The following is a 20,088-nucleotide window of genomic DNA, read 5'->3' as shown; positions in this document are numbered from 1 at the left end:
TTATATTTCCATAACATATTTTCTCAGAAGTACAGTTGCTGGATCAAAGGAATTTTGGGAAAAAACTTCATGGAAATTGCTTAACTTAATAGTTCACAGAAAAGAAAATTTTTCTACATTAAGAGCAGCTGCCCTCCAGCTTCTCGAGGAGCTTATTAAAATGTTGTTACAATTGAAGATAAGTGACATCATATAACTTTTACATTTAAATGCAGAGATGAAAGCTGCTTAAGAATAATGTTTTGAAGCTTTGCTAATGACTTCTTTCCTATAATTGTTACAAGGTACGAGAATCCTCCAAAAGTCTTAGAGGTGCACAGAAATTAGTTTCTCATGTGTTTGGGGAAGAGATTCTTATTCCCGTAAATGGTTTCTGTTGAATATTGGATTGCTTTCTTTTCCCCTTCTCATTAAGAAAAGAATAAAAAGTTTAATTACTAATGTATTCAATTCCTTACAAAGGGAAGAAGGGAAGGGGAGGGGGAAAATCAACAATAATGTCCTCAGTTACTGCATTTGTACAGCAGCTCCTGAATCTTTTCTAAGAGTCCTGGGCATAAGGAATTCTAGAACAGTGTGGCAGTAGGGCTTAAATTAGAAATATTTCTGTGAGCTGTTTCCATTTTGAAAGGGCTGACTGCTATGCAATCTTTTTAATTAAGGTCCAGACTAGAAAAATAAAACACTCTGGAGATGAGAAATTGTTGAAGACTTAAGAACTTGAGTTATTTAAAGCATTCCATTAGTATATGCAGAACAACTTTATATGCCAATTTGAAGATCACAGAATACAGAATTGAGTTTAATATTAGTCCCTACTCATTATTTAATTAACTGGGGAGATTCTTTTATGATCAAGGCAACTCTTGCTACTCTAAATAAAAGCTTTAGGTGAATAAACCACATAAATATATTGTTACTGATCTTTTAAAATTGATATATAACATACAATAAGGTATACAGATTGTCAGTGTACAACTCAATAAAAATTGACACATAGATAACCCCCACTCTGATCACGAGACAGAACATTTCCAGCGCCGTAGAAGGCTCTCTATCCCAGTCAATCCCACCCCTTCCTCAAGGTAACCACTACTCTGACTTCTATCAATATTGCCAGTTTTTGATCTTCATATGAATGAAATCACACAGTTGTAGCATTTTGTTTTTGGTCTGTTTTTGAGATTTATCCAAATTGTTGCATGTAGCAGTACTTTGTTTTTGTTTTGTTTATTTTTGTTGTTGTGTAGTAGTCTATTGTATGCATATTCCACAATTTATTCAATTGTTAATGGACATTTGGATTTTTCCAGTTTTGGCTGTTAAGAATAAAACTGCTGTGAACATTCTTCTACATGTCTTTTGGGGACATATCCAGTCATTTCTCTTGGGTCTGTATCTGGAAGTGAAATTACTGGATAATAGGATAAGTGCTTGCTTAGCTTTAGTAAATATTGCCAAACAATTTTCCACTGTGATTATGTGGAGTCATATGTTATGACCCACCAGCTATGAACAAGAGTTCCAGTTGCTCCACATTCTCACCAGTCTCTCGCTAGTCTATATCATTGTAGCTATTCTTTCTGGTGTGTATAGTGGTATCTTACCGAGTTTCAATTCGTATTTCCCTGGTGAATAATATTGTTGAAGCCTTTTCATATACTTATTGGCTATTGGATAACTTCTTTTGTGATCTACACATTCAAGTCTTTTATCGCTTCTGATTGGGTTATAGTTTTCTTAGTGATTTGTTGGGGTTGTGTGTGTGTTATGTACACACGTGTCTTTGGTTGGATATATGTACTGCAGATGTCCTTTCCCTGTCTGTGGTTTGCCAGTTCATTCTTTTAACGGTATGAGAACATGAAGTTTTTAATTTTGATGGAGTCCAATTTGTCAATATTTTCTTCTGTTATGCCTAAGAAATTTTTGCCCACCTCAGGGTCATGAAGATATTCTCCTGTGTTTTCTTCTGCAAGCTTTATTGTTCTACCTTTAGCAATTAGGTCTAAGGTCTGTTTTGAATTAACTTTTGTGAATTGTGTGAAGTAAATTTCATTTTTTCTTTACAGATATCCAGTTGCTTCTGCAACATTTATTGCGTAGATCAGTTCTTTCAAAAGCCTCACAGAATTGCAGTGATGTTTTAGTGCTTTGACATAAATCAAGTGACTATATATGTGTAGCTCTGTTTCTAGATTTTTTATCTATATTTGTGCACTTCCACAGTGTCTTAAATACTGTAGCTCTATAATAAATCTTAAAATCTGGTAGTATACATTCTTCAACTTAATCTTTTTTAAGATTCTATATCATTTCCGTATAAATTTTGGAATCAACTTGTCAATTTCCACAAAAAAAAGCTCACTAGGAGTTTGATTGCTACTTTATTAAATCTGTGGATTTGGGTAGAATTTACTGAACAGTAATGTGTCTTCTAGTCTATGAAGATGGAATATATCTCCATTTATTTAGATTTTAGTCTTACATTCTTCAGCAGTGTTTTGCTGTTTTTAGAGTATAGGTCTTAGAAATTTTGTTGAATTAATCCTTGTATTTCATGTTGTTTGATGCGATTATCAGTGGTATTTTGTTAAATTTCACTTTTAATTGCTTGTTGCTAATACACAGAAGTATAATTGAGATTTTGTATGTTAACCTTGTATTCATGACCTTCTTACATTCACTTGTTAATTCTAATAATTTATTTATAGAATCTTTTGAATTGGATTTTCTACATGGACAGTTGTCAACCATAAATAATGACAGTTTTATTTCACACCTACCAATCTTTGTATTTTCATTTCTTTTTCTTGCTTTATTACACTCTCTGGGAACTACAATACCAGATAGAAGTGGTGATAGTAGGTAGCCTACTATTAATGAGAAAATTGCTGTGTCAGTATGATACTGGAGATATTCTGGGGGTTTCAATTAAGTGTTGATGGGATTTTCTCTTGATATATTTCATGATTTGCTATTGTTTTAATTTGAACTTTTGGTAGTTGTGTTTGTCAGGTTGATTGGTATTAGTTTTAAATGTATTGAATGTCAAGATTTTGGCATCACCTCGTTCATTTGTTCTCAACTGGGGACATTTTTCCTCCCCAGGGGACATTCAGCAATGTCTGGAGACATTTTTGGATGTCACAACTGGGGGAAGAAGAGTGCTACTGGCATCTAGTGGGTAGAGGCCATGGATGCGGCTAAACATCCCACAGGTATAGGACAGATCCCCCCATATAAAGCATTTTTCAGTAAAAAAATGTCAGAAGTGTTGAGAGTGAAAAGACCTGATCTGATTCAGTTCCTTCATTTGATAAGAAACCGGGGCCCACAGATGTGAAGTGTTTGCTGTTACCTATTTTAAGTAGCACAGACACTACACTTCCTATATTTATGAATAAAAATAATGGTCATTACTGTCAGATAGATAGTATGAAGAAGTTTGCATATATCGTCTCTGTTCCCCAAGAAGGTTAGCGTCATTCCGCGTTTTATAGTCAGGACACTAGGGCGTACTGTGCTTCATGCATTAATTAACTTATTCGATAAATATTTAGTGAAAGGTACCAGGGTTTGTTTTTGGTTTTGTTTTGAATTTTTTTTTTTGGAAGTAAGAAATACAGTGATGAGTAAAACTAATGGGCATAGTGGAGATTGTAAGCTAGTGAGGAAGACAAACCAAACACAGTTGAGTAAGGATTATAAACTATAGGAAGTGATATAGAGGAAAAAGGGGATGAGATAGAGATGAAATGTGAGGAGGAAGTCCACTTTGCAGGGAGATTGGGAATGGCTTCTTTGATGTGCTGACATTCAAGCTGAGACCTGACAAGTGAGCAGAAGATAGCTGTGTGCAAAGTATGGGGCTCTGTCTCAGGAGGAGGGAACACCAGGTGTGGGGGCTGAAGCAGGAAAGACTGTGTACATTTTTGGTACGTAGTCAGTGACGGGGAAGGTGACTTGAGATTGGAGATGCTGACAGGTAAGGCCAGGCCTTATAAGCTTCGGTAAGGACTTTGGGTTTTATACTCTTTGCAATGAGAGGTTCTTGAAAGGTTTTAAGCAGGGAAGGGACACGATCCCATCTGTACTTTTAAAACTCCCCCTATTGCATGTACGACGGGTTGGAATAACAGGGGAAGAGTAGAAAGCAGAAAGATGAGTTACGACTATTGCAGAGGTTCGCCAGAGGGAGTAAGACCATTTTGAGAAAGTTTTGTTTTTGTTTTGGACTTGGAAGTGACTGGATTTACTAATAGTAGGGATGTGGAAGGGTGAGGGAAAGTGAGAAATCAAGGATGACTGCTAGTTTCTGACTTGAGCAATGGGGCCAATTTACTGAGTTGGGAAAGATTGGGGAGGGTCGTTTTGGGGGGGTGGGAAGAAAAGGACTCAATCGTTCGATGTCAGGCATATTAGGTTTCTTACTTAAGCTGCCGTGTAATTTCATTTCCACATTCTCCATCTTCAGCAGAAATGGTGAAAAGTTGATCATTTTTTCTAAAAAAGTGAGTTTATTTGGAAGAGTGCTGGATTGGTTTTCTGGAGTTCTGGGTTTCCGCTCTCCTTGGTCTTGGCCAGCATCGCAAGGTGATCTTCTCATCTGTAAAATGGGGCGTGTTGGACTTGGTATTCTTTACGGTCCCTTTCAGTAACGTACTGTGGCTCTGAATTTAAGTCATCCCCTTAGCTTTTCTCTTACTGCTCTGCCTAACATTTTTATAATGTGGTCCAGCTCCCTGGCTAGGACTTTTTATGGTTTTTTTCCTTTGCCTACGTGGAATTTATAGCTATGGATTTTTGCATCAGGCCTTCTTTATGCCTTTTTTTCTTGTATCTTGCACCTCAATGGGCTTATAGTTAGAGACAGAAGATTCTCAGATTTCTTCCCGATACATTACTTCTGGTAACAAAACAACCAACTTTTTTTTTGCCCTGTCTAGGAAGTGTGAAAACAGTCCCAAGTATTGGGGTGTCTATTTTCTTACATTTTGAAAATGTTTAACTATACAAAAATCTTTTAATCTGTGTCCTTGAAAATATTTACCTTTCAGTCTATCCTGAACGTGCCTTGGCTCTTCAAAGAGTCAGTAAAGCTTATGCTGAATGTAGAAGAATGACAGAAGCAAGAACCACTTACCTGAGAGGTGCCTGTCTTCTCCAAGCTCCTGAAGAACCAGTTCCCATTTAGAGAAATGTAGAGGAACCCACAGTTTCAGCCCTTCCAGAGAAGGCACGGGAATTAAGTACACACGTCAATCAAGCTGTTAAGTCTCATCCCCAGTTAATATATAATAAAATATTAACAAAGCTAAATCAAATGAGTTTTTAGTTTAGCTGTGTAAATGGAGAGCAATTTTGAGGTCTGTTGCATAAAGAATTCCAGTTCCATGGTAGAGTAGCAAGTAAATGGGATTGGGGGCAGAGTGACAAGAGGGGAGATAGATAAATCACCCGTTATTATCTCGTTGCTATCAGCTGTGGTTCTTTAAGGCCAACATAGTGGCCTTATCAGGTTTCCTAACAGTTGGATTTTAAGATCTACTTTAAGAAATAAATTTGTATTGCTATTAGTGAATAAATTTGAAGGATCCATCCTGTGCTGTGAGCAATTCGTAGTAACTAACAATAAGGCCCTGCAATAGTCCGGTATTTGGTTTTTACATAATAAAATATTTAATCATAAATGTCTGAATCCTGCATCTCCCACAGGAAGGCATTTCCGTGCCCACTGACAAGAATAATTTAGCAGTTTCATAGTTGAGCGCTTAATTACTCATAATTGTGCAGGGTGAGATGTGATGAATTCTTCCTCGATGGACATACTAGATATTTAACTAAGTAGATGACTTAAATTAAGCTAAGTGAGATCATTTATTACATTGATTTAAAAGCAGTTTAAGAAGAATATCATGTCCTGCATTCGATTAGATGATATGTGTGTGACTCTCTCTGCTGTGTGACTTACAGGCTGCACTGTTGGGATGGTTGGCAGATGTTTTTGGATGGGGGTTGGTGGGGGGTTTTTTTTAGATTTGTTACGTTTTGCCTGAGTAAGTAATGAGGGTCCTTGACTATATGTAGAGTTTAGTTCTCTAACAAGAAAACTCTTTATGCCCTTGCGGTTGGTATGAGAGTATTTGTCCTACATCAGGAAGAAGGAAAGGACTTGACAGTATAGGCTCACCCTTGAGCCTTACTGCTGTGTCCTTCAGGGAAGACAGCCTGATTTGCAAAGTAACGCCCGAAGCAGTCAAAAGGTAAAATGAAGAGGGAAAGATACAAGCAGAGAGTACTTGTAAAATGGTCTGTGAAATTTCTGAATTCGAAAGAATCGTATTTTGGAGCAGAGGGAAGAGGAAACCAGGTATTTTAGGAGCTAGCTGAACATGTCACCGCAGCATCGGTTGAGTCGTATTGCAAAGGCTCAGGAGCCTCCTGCTTACCATTAGGGAAGTCGAAACAACTTGTCTCATTAAGTTAAGCTTCTTCCCTCAAGTGTCTTATTTAGCTTTACTTCCCTTAATTCTCTTTCCATGGTGATTTGGGTAAAATGTCTGAAACCACTAAAGGTAAAAGGTTGAAGCAATCACAAATTTAATCCATCACCTTTCTTCAGTGTATCTGAGTGTAATTCTCAGCAGTTCCTAGCGAATTCATTAGAAGACAGCAAGTCATTAAAAGTTAATAAGAAACTGTTCACTTCTGTGAGTGTGAATAAAACCACTTTGTAAGTCTGACATTCTTTTCCAGTCATAGAAACCTTGCTTTTAGCCAATTTCCATTTTCTCTGTCTCTCTAGGTTGCTCCTGGATGGGGCACCTCTGATAGCAATCCACAAAGCCAGGTATTACAAGAGGCAAGATGGCTTAGCCCTGGGGCCCGGACCATTTGTGACTGCTTTAGAGCATGCCACAGATACCAAAGCCACAGTCGTGGGGAAACCAGAGAAAATGTTCTTTTTGGAGGCATTGCGGAGCACTGGCTGTAAACCTGAGGAGGCCATCATGATTGGGGATGTAAGTAGAAGAGCCCAGGAAATGCCCTGGGCTTACCTGTCATGCTGGGAGGAGCCAACTTCAAAGCACTGCTTTGAAACACAAGCAGGCTCTTATTGATGATATCAGATGGTAGTAAGAGGCTACCCATAAAACAGGCTTTCCAGTAGTTGTTTACTGGTATTCTAAAGAACTGAAATATTGATTATTTCTGACATTCTTCATAGTGTGATGAGATATATACAATTCAAAAGACCATCAACTGCAAGGCAATTAAATGCTTTATATGTCTTTTTGAAGAAAACTTCTACATAGATTTAGACTTTTTTGACTATTCCTTAATGCAAAGAACACCTATACCCAAAGAATTGTCCCATTATTGATTTTTTTGCTAGTATATGCTTATGGAAGAACTTCCCAGTCTGTGTGCCACAAATAGCTAAAGATATCGATTGCCTCAGGCCTAGGAGTGGCAGGGCTGAACCTGGACAATCGGGGGCCCTACCCAGTGGGCCCTTGCTTTCCTTGTTCACTTTTTCCCTCCTCCCTTCCTCCTGTCCCTCTCCCCCATCTCCCCTGCTTCAACAAGGCAAGTTTAGATGCACAGAAAAGGTTTTAAGTTAGACCCTAAATGAAGATTTTGACATTTTAAGACTCATTTCCAAGGGCTGTTGTTGAATAATATGAATGATTTTTAAGGAAAAAACTTTTCTTTGGGTGTGATCTGAATGAATCCTGCTTATACACATGAGATGGTAGGATTGATTTTATTGATGATGTTTCTTCCAGTTTTTGGATTTTTATTACCTTGCATTTGTCATCACAATTAGCCAAGTATATTCACCCCTATCTTGAGTAAGAATTGGAAAACAAAAGCTTCCCTTTGAAACTGATCCGTTATTCCTAAGTGTGAAGTGAATATCAGACAGTCTCAGAATCTGTTTAAGTACACTGATCTGATTTGATTCCCCCTGTTAGGGACGATTGGATGGAAAGTAAGGATAATGTTACATAGACAGCACAAGAGCTGTCTTCTGAACCTAGTTCATTCACTGTCCTGCAGTTGGATCATTTACCTTAAAAGCTGCCAAATGATAGAATACTTTTTTTCCATGATCTGTTCTAAAAGGAAATAGATGTACACGTGGCAAAACATGAAGCACTGTAACTGCTTTTTAGGTGGTTACTAGGGTTACTACCCTGTTTTCACCTCTGCCTCTATGACGCTTCTCTCTTGCAGTGGTGCGCTCCTTCAGACATGGCTTTATCCTTTTCTATGCCTCCTTCTCTTCCATTTCAAAAAAAACATGGGATTACAGTTGGCCATCCTGTCCTAATAAATCAGATCAATTGGTCAGTTTTGTTGGCAAGCTCACTGATGACACTGGACTAAATGCTTCGTTATGCTTTTCTAGGATTGCAGGGATGACGTTGGTGGGGCTCAGAATGTCGGCATGCTGGGCATCTTAGTCAAAACTGGTATGTATCTTCAGTATAATATTCTGTTTCTCTAAAACAGAATGGTAGAATACACAGCTCCTTAAAGAACAGTCTTTGAAGAAATGGCAAAGCCCCCTGGGCACTTTAATTCTCTTTCTGCCACAAAGCAAAAATAAAATGGGCTTAGGATTACAGGGAAAAAAGACAATGTGAAAGGGCCCATGCTGTGCAAAGCTAGGAAGATCAGATCAGAGTTCAGAGGTACTTTAACAGTTACACAGAGATAACCACACACAATTGACCATTAGCATTTGTATGATTTTCTGGATATACAAATCACCAAAGTTGACCAAAAGACCATTGATAGTGGGGCTGTGTAAAAATATGTTTTCTTTTTGCACCAGCTATAAGATGTTTATCTTTTTAGCGACTGGCTAGCTAAGTGATATGATACTTTGTGTTAATGTTTACATTTTTTTAAAAAACACACAAAAAACTTTTGTCTTTTCACTTACTGTCTTAGTAACAATTTCCTGTACCAAAATTAGGTAAACCGGGTGTGGTCCCTCAAATAAATTTAAGGAAAGGGAAAGAACCTAATGGGGGAGACTCAGCTAATACGGTATCATGGCAACAGTGGACCAGTTAGGTGTCCTGGGTCTTGGTCTCAGCTCTACACTGACTGTGAGACTCTGGGCAAGGCCCTTCACCTTTTGGGCCATTTACGGATGATGGGGCTGGACTGGTCCCTTCTCGCTCTCACGGTGTATGTGTATTACACTGTGCAGTTTTCCTGTGTGGAGTGTGATTAATGAAGTCCTTTCAAGGTAAGGAAAGAATAGTCATGAGAGTTGTGTGGGCTTGTGTGCTGTTGCACTAGGAACTTGATGAGCCTTTTCAGATAAAATGAAGAGGTCTTCCCCGCACCTGCCCCCAGCTGGCACCTGCTGAGCTTAAAACTAATAGCACGTGTTTGAGGATGACAGCCAGGAGTCTGGTCCAAGAATTGTCATCGGGCTCTTATCAGTTAAATAGCAGATAGGTGGTTCCATAGATGGCTCTGTGAGTTCATATGCCTGGCTTCATACAGGCCGTTCAGAAAAGGGAAGATTTAAACACTAAGTCACAGACGAGCTGCCACTGGGAAATTTTTTAGATAGAGTATATTTACTCGTGACTGTGATGTTCAAGAAAATGTGGTTGCATAAAAGCTATTTTGAATTTAAAAACAGAAACAAGAAAACATAGATGTTGCTAGAATCGAATAAGAAGTATTTTCCAGGCCCTGTGTGAACAAAGAATGGGAACAGTCTTCTCATGCTGGGCGTCTGGAGTGAACCATTGGAGCCTTGCAGATACTGGCTCCAGTCACTCTAGAATTAATAGTATTGTGTTTTCACATTTCTAATTCAAAATGATCACCGTCTTCCCAGAAACATGCCCTTTGATGGAAGCAAAAAAGAGGATATATCAGGGAGTCAGGAAAAAGAGCCACACTCCTCATCCTCCCCTGTATCTGAATTTTCAGACGCTTGGCATTCCTCATCACTTTATGATCTGGTCATTGAGGAAACCCTCGGCTAACTATTTTCCTCTCGGGTATTGTTCCCATGAACATTTCCTTTCTTTAGGTCACATAACTAAGGATTTGCACCAAGGATGAAAACTGGTCCTATGCCAGGGTCTTGTAGGCCCAGCTTCCCTAGCTGGTCTCCATTGGCTCTGCCTTCTTTTCTGACTGGCAGTTGGTTGTGGTCAGCCTGTCACAGAGGCATCCAGTTAGTCTTAGAGAAGCCAGCAGCTCCACACCATCAAATCTGAAATGTCTAACTTAGAAACATAGCTAAGTCCAGCTCATGAAAACAGGCCCATTTGTACTGTTCATCTTTGGTCAGAAAAAAGTCCCAAGTAAGCCCACTGTTCTGAAAGCATACAGAGCAGCCAGCTCCTCATAAATTTGAACTCAGTGCAGTGAACAATTGCTGACTTTCCCAGTGTTTGAAAATTACCAAAGAGATTTTAAATTATTCAGTGATAGTCTTGAGCAGTTTTGTTTCTCAATAACACATAATAGATGCTCAATATACATTTGCTCCACGATTTGTTAGTAAAGACTTTTTTTTTTTTTTTTTGCGGTACGGGGGCCTCTCATTGTTGTGGCCTCTCCCGTTGCAGAGCACGGGCTCAGGACGCGCAGGCTCAGCGGCCATGGCTCACGGGCCCAGCCGCTCCGCGGCATGTGGGATCTTCCCGGACCGGGGCACGAACCTGTGTCCCCTGCATCGGCAGGCGGACTCTCAACCACTGCGCCACCAGGGAAGCCCCAGTAAAGACTTTTGACTAGCCATAACTAGAATCTGTTTCTGTTTAGCATGTAAAACAATCACCTAGAAAAGATGGGATCACCCTTCGTCCACTGTTGTCAACATGGCTTCCTGCATTCTCCCTCCATTCACCATTTATTCGTCCAGGAGAGTATAGACTGGCACACTGAGTCAGGCCTGAGTGATGGGGGCCTGCTTCATTCACTCAGCCAACGTTATTGAGCATCTGCTCTATGCCAGACACAGTGCAGTTGCTAGAACTATCACCCATTCATGAGCCACTGTATCAATTTGTACTTTGTAGAAACCCCACTTGGCAGAGCCACACTAAGCAAAAGCATTCTGGAAGCTCATGGCTAAGAAACCTGACTTTCACGCATTTGCCTTTAGACCACTGGCTCCAAGAAGTGAGTGGTATAGCAAAAGTTAGTCATTAACTTACCTATGAGGACAAGCAGAAACCTTGCAGAGGAGTTTATACTCAATGGGATTTAAGCTTGAGAAAAAACTAGCAGTAGAGTTTGCTGTGTGGGCCATACTGTGGACAGGTGCCTTGAGGACCCTAAGGTAAGTTAGCTTTGTACGTTAGATGCTGGCTCCTTTCCTGTAGGAATTCACAGTCAGCAAGACAGGACAGGAAGCATCTTCACTACCACATTGTCAAGTTGGGGAAGCGGGGTTTTCAGGCTTGGTGTTTGCTGAACAAAGCCTCTTAAAGAGTAGTTATAGAAAACAGAAGGAATTGTAGAAAGTGGTGGGTCTGTTGTTGGGGAACCCAGATTTAGACAGAATACTGAAAAATGCAGAAGAATAAATAGCAGAGATCACAGAAAAGGGGATGAGGGAGCGAGGAGAAAGGGCAAGTGCAGAGGCAGCGCTGAGACTACAGGGCAGTCGGCCTCGTTCCCCCAAGGCCCTGTCTAATACAGTGTTCCTCCCTCCCTTCCTTCCTTGCTTCCTTCTTTCCTTTCTTCCTTCCTAAAATGCTGTGGAATGCTCACCATGTGCTAGTCATTATGTCAGGTGCTGGGAATACACTGGGGAACATAACAGACATAGTCCCTGCTCTTAGAGAACTTATAGTCTTAGATGTGAGACACATTAAACTAATAAATATATAATTACGAATTGTTATAAATATTGTGGAGACAAAGAACAGGGGAGAGAGAGAGAGAGAGAGAGAGAGAAAAAATACAGGGAGGGGATCTCATTTGGATGGGAAGGTGGGACTGACCCGAAGCCTGAAGGAGGTTGTCAGTTGAGAAGAATGTTCCAGGCAAAGGGAGTGGCAGATGTGTCCAGCACAGGACTGCAGCTGGTGAGAGGAGCACATGCAGCTGGTGAGAGGAGCACATGCTAAGGTGAGGGCCTGGTGACTGAGGGGCCTGGTAGGCAACAACAGAGATACAGGGTTCTTTCTGAAGGGCATTGGGACACATTAACGGTGTTTAAACAGGGACCACGCATGGTCTGGTTTACATTTGTAAGAGTCTGTGACCGTGCTGCACTGTTCAGTTGTGGCCCTTGAATTGCAGGGTCCAGGGAAAGTTCAGCAGCAGGCCCACCCGTGAGCACCAAGAGCACCCATCTCTCCTCCCCTCCCACCCCCGGGCGCCCTCATTTGCCCGCTCACAGGGCTCCTGTTCGGCAGCAGCTCATGCTGTTTCCAGTCACCCTCTGAAGCTGACAAGGCCTCTGCCCTGTGGGGTCTGGGCTTTCATTTAAAAGCACTGATTTAATCACCATCCCTATCTGTAGGGCTGCTGGGGGAAGAAAATGATTTCAACAGCTGAGGAGATTCGAAGGCACCCTTAGCTCTCAGGTGACCCAGTACCTGTGACTGTCCATCATGAAAGACCAGAGGGCCTGGGAAATGCTGAATATGACCTTGCTTTGAATTGCCTCATGGCATTCCTGAAGCCTGGATAAAAGGTGCTTTGGGAGCTGTGGAGACCTCGATTCTCTCATCATTATTATAAGGGTGGTCTCTGGTGTCCCAGGTGCTCATGGGGTGTGATTAATCTGGTGTTCTACCAGTAGCCTTTGTTCACTGGCTTTATTGTTATTTTTTTTTACATCTTTATTGGAGTATAATTGCCTTACAATGGTGTGTTATTTTCTGCTTTATAACAAAGTGAATCAGTTATACATATGTTCCCATATCTCTTCCCTCTTGGATCTCCCTCCCTCCCACCCTCCCTATCCCACCCCTCTAGGTGGTCACAAAGCACCTAGCTGATCTCCCTGTGCTATGCGGCTGCTTCCCATTAGCTATCTACCTTACATTTGGTAGTGTATATGTGTCCATGCCTCTCTCTAGCTTTGTCACTGGCTTTACTTTCATTTCAGGGAAATATCGAGCAGCAGACGAAGAAAAAATTAATCCAGCTCCTTACTTAACTTGTGACAGCTTCCCTCATGCCGTGGACCACATTCTGCAGCATCTACTGTGAACCATTATGCGAATCAGAAGCAACTTGAAACGCAGCTTTTCATTGTCTGGAAAGAATCCCTCAACAACTTAATGACAGACAGAGACCACTCAGCCCTGGTCACCATTTAACCCTCTTTTATTGGGCAGTAATTAGAAAGAAAGGTATTGAATTGCAGCAAGACACCAAGCCTGGCTAATCCCTTTTGTTTTTTTTCGTAAAAGAAGATGAGATCCAAAGAAAGGGAAAGCTGAGATTTTGTGCCATTCCTTTTAAAATATTCATCAGGTTAGCGGCGCTGGGGAAGAGTCTCCTGCAGGGAGCCTGTTCTCTGCTGTCTCCTCGCTGGTAAATTGGAGGGGTTCAGACTCTGAATAAAGTTGAATGGTGTTTTTTAAGTTATAAAGTACTGCATTGAAGAGTGCATTAGGCTGTATGTAGTTTTAATATTGAGTTCAACTGTGAAATCCATCAGAAGTGCCAAGTAGGGTACAGGACAGAAGAAGCAGAATAAAGTGTCCTTTAGCCCAAGTGAAGGAGTGAATTTGCTTTAACAGATGTTGAAAACTAGATTAGCTACTGTATTATTCCCAGCACGGGTGACTTCTTTTTCTTTTGGTTAGCCAGAGATGAGTAATTTAAATTTAGAACCTGGTTTTAATTTAAAATAATATTTCCATTAATAACCTATTCATTGCAGATACCTATTATACTGTGTAACAGTTGTGTTGGAAATTTTATGTAAAATTAAAACTATCAGTATTTTACAGATGTTTTAATTAGACATTGTTATTAACAGGAACAGTGCAGAAACTAAAATCAAGCCTTTAATGTCTTATAGACCATGCATTTTTGAGGCTAGTGTCCACCCGGGTCCTATTAACTGTACATTTGCAAGATTTCATTATTTTTGCCTCTGACACTATGGGAAAAATCTTTCAGAAGCTATTGGGACAGATTCAAGCTTTTATGTACTTGGTTACTACGGCTGTAAAATGAAATTTCGTCTTGCAGCATGGATTCTTCTTCTCATGTTAAACCCACCAAAATGAAGGGGACTAAATAGGTAATGATTTTCTTAGTGCATTTGCATACTGTGATGATCCTGGGCCTTTGCAATTGTTTTACTGGGCTCTTGGGCACTGGATTATTAGCTTGTAATTGTCGATTATCATGGTGCTCACCTTATTGAAGCACACAGCAGTGTTAATGAGCTTTGGGTTTTGATGCTTGTTTAGAGATCAGCTTGGTCTTGGATGGGAGGGAGCAAAGCTAAATAAGTGGCCGCTTCCTCTACTTCTGGTCGTTTGGTGAACACTTTTCTTGTTTCTGCAGATGCCCCAACCTAGTCCTTACGATCCTAGAGTGCAGAAGACATGTGCTAGGGCACCACCCCAGATCAGGAGGAGGGGTGCAGTGACCGGGGCACAGAGCAGGGAGCCTGGCCAGCACTTCCCTTCGGTGACCTGGGGCAACTCCCCTAGCCACTCTGCCTCCTTTGCCTTCTCTGTAAAGTGGAGATACCCCACCACGTAGGCTTGTTGTGAGGGTTAAATGCACAACCCATATATCAAGGACTTTAAATAGAATCGGACGAATGTTAAGTGTTGCCTGTTTGCGATGATGACACAGATGTAGCAGGAGTACCTGCATATAACAATCTGGAAAAAGTTGGTAGAATTCATCTCTACAGTCAGTTCAGTGGGGAAAGTCCTCCTGAGAATTTAAAAAAGAGACACATTCTACTACATTTAAATTCCTTCAGGCCGGAGCCACACAGAAAGCCCAGCGTGGAGGCAAGAGGGGCTGCTGGGCGTGTTCACCAGTGGCCTGTTCCCCGGCACCTGGGTCACTGATTCCTTGGCCCAAGCGTTATCAAGGGTTTGCTAGCTGCTGTGTGCGAAGTGCCTGCTAGGAAATAAACATTTAAGAGAAGGATTTTGCCTGGAGGGCCCTTACTAGGTGAGGAGCTAAGGAGAATACCCAAGGCAGTGTGCAGACTCTGTGTCTCCCTTCTCTGTGACGTGGTCCTGACCACAGGATGGAGTGAAGTGTTCCCTCCTTTGTGCCATGGAGCAGTTGTTAGATTATACTTAGGTCTTCAAATGTCTCTTCTCCCCACCAGACAGGACTCTGTGCTACAACACAGATGGGCACTCAGGCCGTCACCAGACAACTCAAAATTAGCTGTAAATATTATAGGAATTGAATGCTAGAGGGTATAGCTGTGGGTAGGAAGGAGAAAATGTTTCATTTTAGACTTGCTGCTCATAGGGGAGGCCCGTTAGGCACTTAAATAATGGCTCTGATGCTCTGGAGACACGTTAGAGCTAAAGCCAAGCTGTAGACATCACTGATGGGCGAGTGGCAGGAGGGGGTAATCCAGCTGCGTGTAACGAGCCAGTCAAGAGAAACGGCTGCTCTACTTTCCTCCATTCTCGCTTGGCCCTCTAGGCCATTAAAATCTTAGTTGGCTATTTTATTTACTTAATAAACATTATATAGGACTTTCTAACTGACCTGTCCACGGTATGAAGTTCGTGAGGATAAATAGAAATCTTGGTTTAGGTCGAGGTTACTGTAAACATTCCCAGCTCAGCTGGTTGGTTTGCCTTGGGCTTCATGGAGGAGATTGAATAACCGAAGTACGTAAAGGACTTTATTTTCCAGCCATTACATTTCAGAGGCTGTCTTGTGGTGCTGACCCGAAGGATAGTGTTGGTGCCAGCTTTACTATAATCCTGTCGTGGCCCCAGAAAAGGGACCAAGTGAATCTTATTTATGACTTGAAAGGGCATTAGAGAATGCCCATGGTCAGGAGGCGGTTATTGGGCATCTCCTGTGAGCTGGGCGTGGAGGAGGGCGAAGGACCAGTCTGGTGGGGAGACAAGGTTGTTGCACCCACTTCACTCTCACACGTCCAGAATCAGCTAGTTCTGCAGTGTCTCTACCTACCCACCACTCTACCCGAGCGGAGCGGATTGTAATGCCTGGAAAGGAGAAGGGGGCTGGCCCACCTCCCTAGTGACGGTTCCATCAAACACCTGCGGTTGTGGGTATCAGAAAGTGCCCTGGAGTGACTGTCGTCACCTCACTCTTAACCCCACACTGAAAAATTACAGGAGTGAGTTGGACAGGAAAGTCTATGTTCAGTTGGTTTGGATTGGTGGTGGTTCATGTTGGATGAAACTGAAGTCCTTGGGCACCTATAATAAAGAACTTTTAAAACTGCACTAATCTATTTCATTAAAACACTTGCCTTGGGCAGCAGAGTACTTTGTCCTATTAGCAGTTGTTTGCATAGAGCCACGTTTACGTTATTGAGTTTCTTTGACATAAGTCAAAAAGGCCTTTCCCGGCGTAAATGCACAGGGCCTTTGCTGAGCTGACTTTGTGTTACACCAGCCATCAAGACCTACTACCCAACGCACGCTGCTGTCCTTGAGAAGCGAGGTGCCAGAGCACCAGAAATCGTTTATCATAATTCAAACCGCATCTGTTAAGATGAAACAGATTTTGATACCTTTTTCCTGTGTTTAATGTCATACACATCTCAATGCCTGTTTGTTTCACTGGCTGATGTGCCTGAGAAAACCAAATATTTATTTTATTTTAAATTATTTATGTATTTATCTTTGGCTGTGTTGGGTCTTCGTTGCTGCGCACGGGCTTTTCTCTAGTTGCGGCAAGCGGGGGCTACTCTTCGTTTTGGTGCACGGGCTTCTCATTGCAGTGGCTCCTCTTGTCGCAGAGCACGGGCTTTAGACGCACGGGCTTCAGTAGCTGTGGCGCATGGGCTCAGTAGTTGTGGCTCACGGGCTTAGTTGCTCCACGGCATGTGGGATCTTCCTGGACCAGGGCTTGAACCTGTGTCCCCTGCATTGGCAGGCAGATTCTTAACCACTGCACCACCAGGGAAGTCTCCCAAATATTTTTAAATGCCCTTGGGAGTAAATCACTAAGGAAGACAGCAGAACGTAGCTCCAACTCCTAGATACGTATCTTCTAGTTGGGAAATTGAGCTATCTTCAGCTAGTTCTGGCCTCTCCAGTTCGCCACAGTCCCCCACCTCTTCCTTGTTTTCCTTTACCCATGTGTAACTATATTCCAGGTTCCTATAGCATTTGAGTTATGACCTCTGCTTTAGAAGAAAATACCACATGTGGAATTAGGTTCAAATTTCCACCAACAACTAACGGGCCAATCTCCTATATCCCTATAAACTTAGATATACTTTTAGTCTACTTTTAAAAAACTAACCAGAGGCTCTAAACAGTACATTAGTCATGTATTAGTTGATCTCTCTCAAAACCCCACTAAAAGAAGAGGGAAGGAATAAAGATGTTATAAACCAACAAGGACAACCCACAAGAGAATGGTAGAGAAGACAGCAGTGGATGACAGGGTTCAGTAATTGAGGAGATGGAAAGAGGATGATGGAGTGTTGATAACTAAAATCAACGCAAAGAAAAAAACCAAAATTCATCCTGTAGATTATCACCTCAAAGACTCAAGGCTTGGAGACACTGGGTAGAGTGGTCGTGAGGTGTGAGGCAAGGTTGAGAAGCAAGGAATTGGTTCAAAGCTGGGAAAGTGGCTGGAGCCCCAGAAACCCTCCCCACCCTGAGCAGCCAGATACGCACCCTCAGCCAGGCAGGAGAGGGTGGGGGGGTTACGCTCTGGAGAAGTGGAACTATGAACGTTCAGGCCTTGGAGACACTGGACATGGTGGTGGGCCAGGCTGAGAGGCAGGGCTGAAAACGGGATTAGGGAAATCTCTGCTTGTTCTACAGCCATTGTCTGGTCCCCTTCCCCTTACAACCAGGACCAGAGAGCGTGGGAATGGAGTTGAAAGTTAATCTGATATGTTTGGCCATTTAGAAGACAGTACTGATGGATATCGGACAGATATGAAAATGTTGCCCCAAAAATTAAGAATAAATACTTAGAAAATTAAGCAAATGAAAAAAATGAGGCAGTTATTAATTCCAAGAAAGACAAAACTCAACAAGGAAATGTAATCCTAATCCACTAGTTGGCTCTTCATTAAACAATGTACAGTGAACAATATCATAAAAATGTTGATTATTGAGTTAACCTAAAACTGTAGTAAAACTTTGGGGATGATCAGGGAAAGACGTGTGTGGTAGGGATGGGGCAAAGGGCTGAAAAGGCTATATTTCATTTCATCCAAAGCAGGAAGTCATTAGATGATGTATAAAACTGATAAGAAGCCACCCAAATAAAGGCATGACCTAAAAGCATATGCGTGATCATTTGTAGACAAACTTTCCAAGGAATGAGGAGAGAAGGATGCACTATGTGACTGAACGTACAAAGGTGAACTTGGAGATTCTTAAAAGGAATGGAGGGAGGATGTGGAGGTGGGTTTTGGAAGTGGAAGGTTACCGGTATGTGCTGGGAGGGATGGCCAACCACACTTACCTGAACGGAATCAGGAACTCCAGAGCAGTAAGCTAAAAGGGCCCAACCCTATTGTCACAAAGCATGCTGTCCACGGGAGCCCTCCTCTGCCCCTCTGCCTGTTCATTCTTAGGTACACATATAGTGCACACTTAACCTGCCTTCCAGCCACAGCAAACTAGCTATTATTGAGGTTCCATCCACTTGAGATTTTATGAAATCAGAAAGGGTGGCAAAGACCGCAAGCAAATGGACTAACAGCTATAAGAAATGTCAGCTGACAGCCTGACACAGAAAATAACCCAAAAGCACAGACGGCAGATGTTGGAAATTGAACAGCACAGCAGTCTAGGCCATTGAGTTTAGAGACCTCCGTGTCTGCATGTCGGCAGTGCTCACAGGGTACTACCTAGTGACCATGAAGAAGTTTCAGCTGAGCTTCTACTAAGATGAAATGTCTTTTTGTTTCTTTTAAACTCATTCAATTTGACTACATTTTCCATAAAATGATATTTTAAGAGGCATTTGAGAATATTCTGTTCAAAACAATCAAAACCCCAAATGTTTTTGTTTAAAAGGGTGAAATACTTTGGACTGTTTAGCCCAAATGTCCCTTTTCCTGGAAGTGTTTTCTTCTCTGGAGGAGTCTGCCTTGCAGGGATGAAGAAACAAGGCAAGGGAGACAACAAAAGGTGACCATAGGAAAATTCTAAGCAGGGGGAGGGGTGGCATTACTTAGTGGAAGCCTTCAAAATTCACCAGGAGTTGAAAGTAGATGCCTCAGATTGTGGGTTTCTGAATGAGATGTTTCTAGCTGTTTCCAACCCCGTAAGGAGATGGGGAGGAGCCTAAGCGCAGGGAAGACTGTTCTAGAAGCTCAGGTATCCCATCCTAAGTTTTGGATCCAATGAGGAGCTGTGGCAATGGAAAGAGAAGGGCAGAATACACGGGATGTGAGATGTGAAGATGTTATTAGGGGCCAGAACTCAAAACACTGCAACTGGTAGGTAGTGATAGTGGGGTGCTTGTTACCACTGCTATTAGCTCATCTCCAGAGGTGGGCCAGTGATATTCCTGAGTGGGGCTAGTCTGGTAGGGGTTTGCTCTGCTGATAAAACTGACTGGAGTTAGAATCAGGGAGAGCAGATGAGATTCAGAATATTGTCAAGAGAAGGAGGTGCTGTTTCTCTTCCTTGCTCCCACCCTTATCCACCCTTGAACTGTCAGCTGTTAGATGGTCTGTCAAGCTTAGCTTCTGATTGGCTCCCCAAATTAGGGACCCTCTGCATCCCAACACAACTTTCCTTACCACATCTTTTTCAAAATGAAAATGCCAGGGCTTCCCTGGTGTCGCAGTGGTTGAGAATCTGCCAGCTAATGCAGGGGACACGGGTTCGAGCCCTGGTCTGGGAGGATCCCACATGCCGCGGAGCAACTAGGCCCGTGAGCCACAACTACTGAGCC

General features: G+C 42.0%; 1 protein-coding gene across 4 annotated transcripts in view; it reads left to right on the top strand.

Moving 5' to 3' along the window:
* Positions 1 to 13,965, top strand: part of HDHD2 (haloacid dehalogenase like hydrolase domain containing 2) — a 37,921-nt gene extending 23,956 nt beyond the window's left edge. For all 4 annotated transcript variants that reach the window (XM_024734688.1, XM_024734687.1, XM_024734690.1 and 1 more), the window contains exons 5-7: positions 6,809 to 7,025; positions 8,420 to 8,483; positions 13,118 to 13,965. In XM_024734688.1, coding sequence (XP_024590456.1) covers positions 6,809 to 7,025; positions 8,420 to 8,483; positions 13,118 to 13,221 — 385 coding nt within the window. In that variant the 3' untranslated portion in view covers positions 13,222 to 13,965. The remainder of the gene's footprint in view (positions 1 to 6,808; positions 7,026 to 8,419; positions 8,484 to 13,117) is intronic.
* Positions 13,966 to 20,088: the final 6,123 nt, after the last annotated feature.

Source organism: Neophocaena asiaeorientalis, unplaced genomic scaffold (genome assembly GCF_003031525.2).
Source record: "Neophocaena asiaeorientalis asiaeorientalis breed wild unplaced genomic scaffold, Neophocaena_asiaeorientalis_V1.1 scaffold322, whole genome shotgun sequence".
Taxonomy (NCBI): Eukaryota; Metazoa; Chordata; class Mammalia; order Artiodactyla; family Phocoenidae; genus Neophocaena; species Neophocaena asiaeorientalis.
The sequence above is the reverse complement of the archived record's forward strand: the minus strand, read 5'-3'. Positions and strand labels throughout refer to the sequence as shown.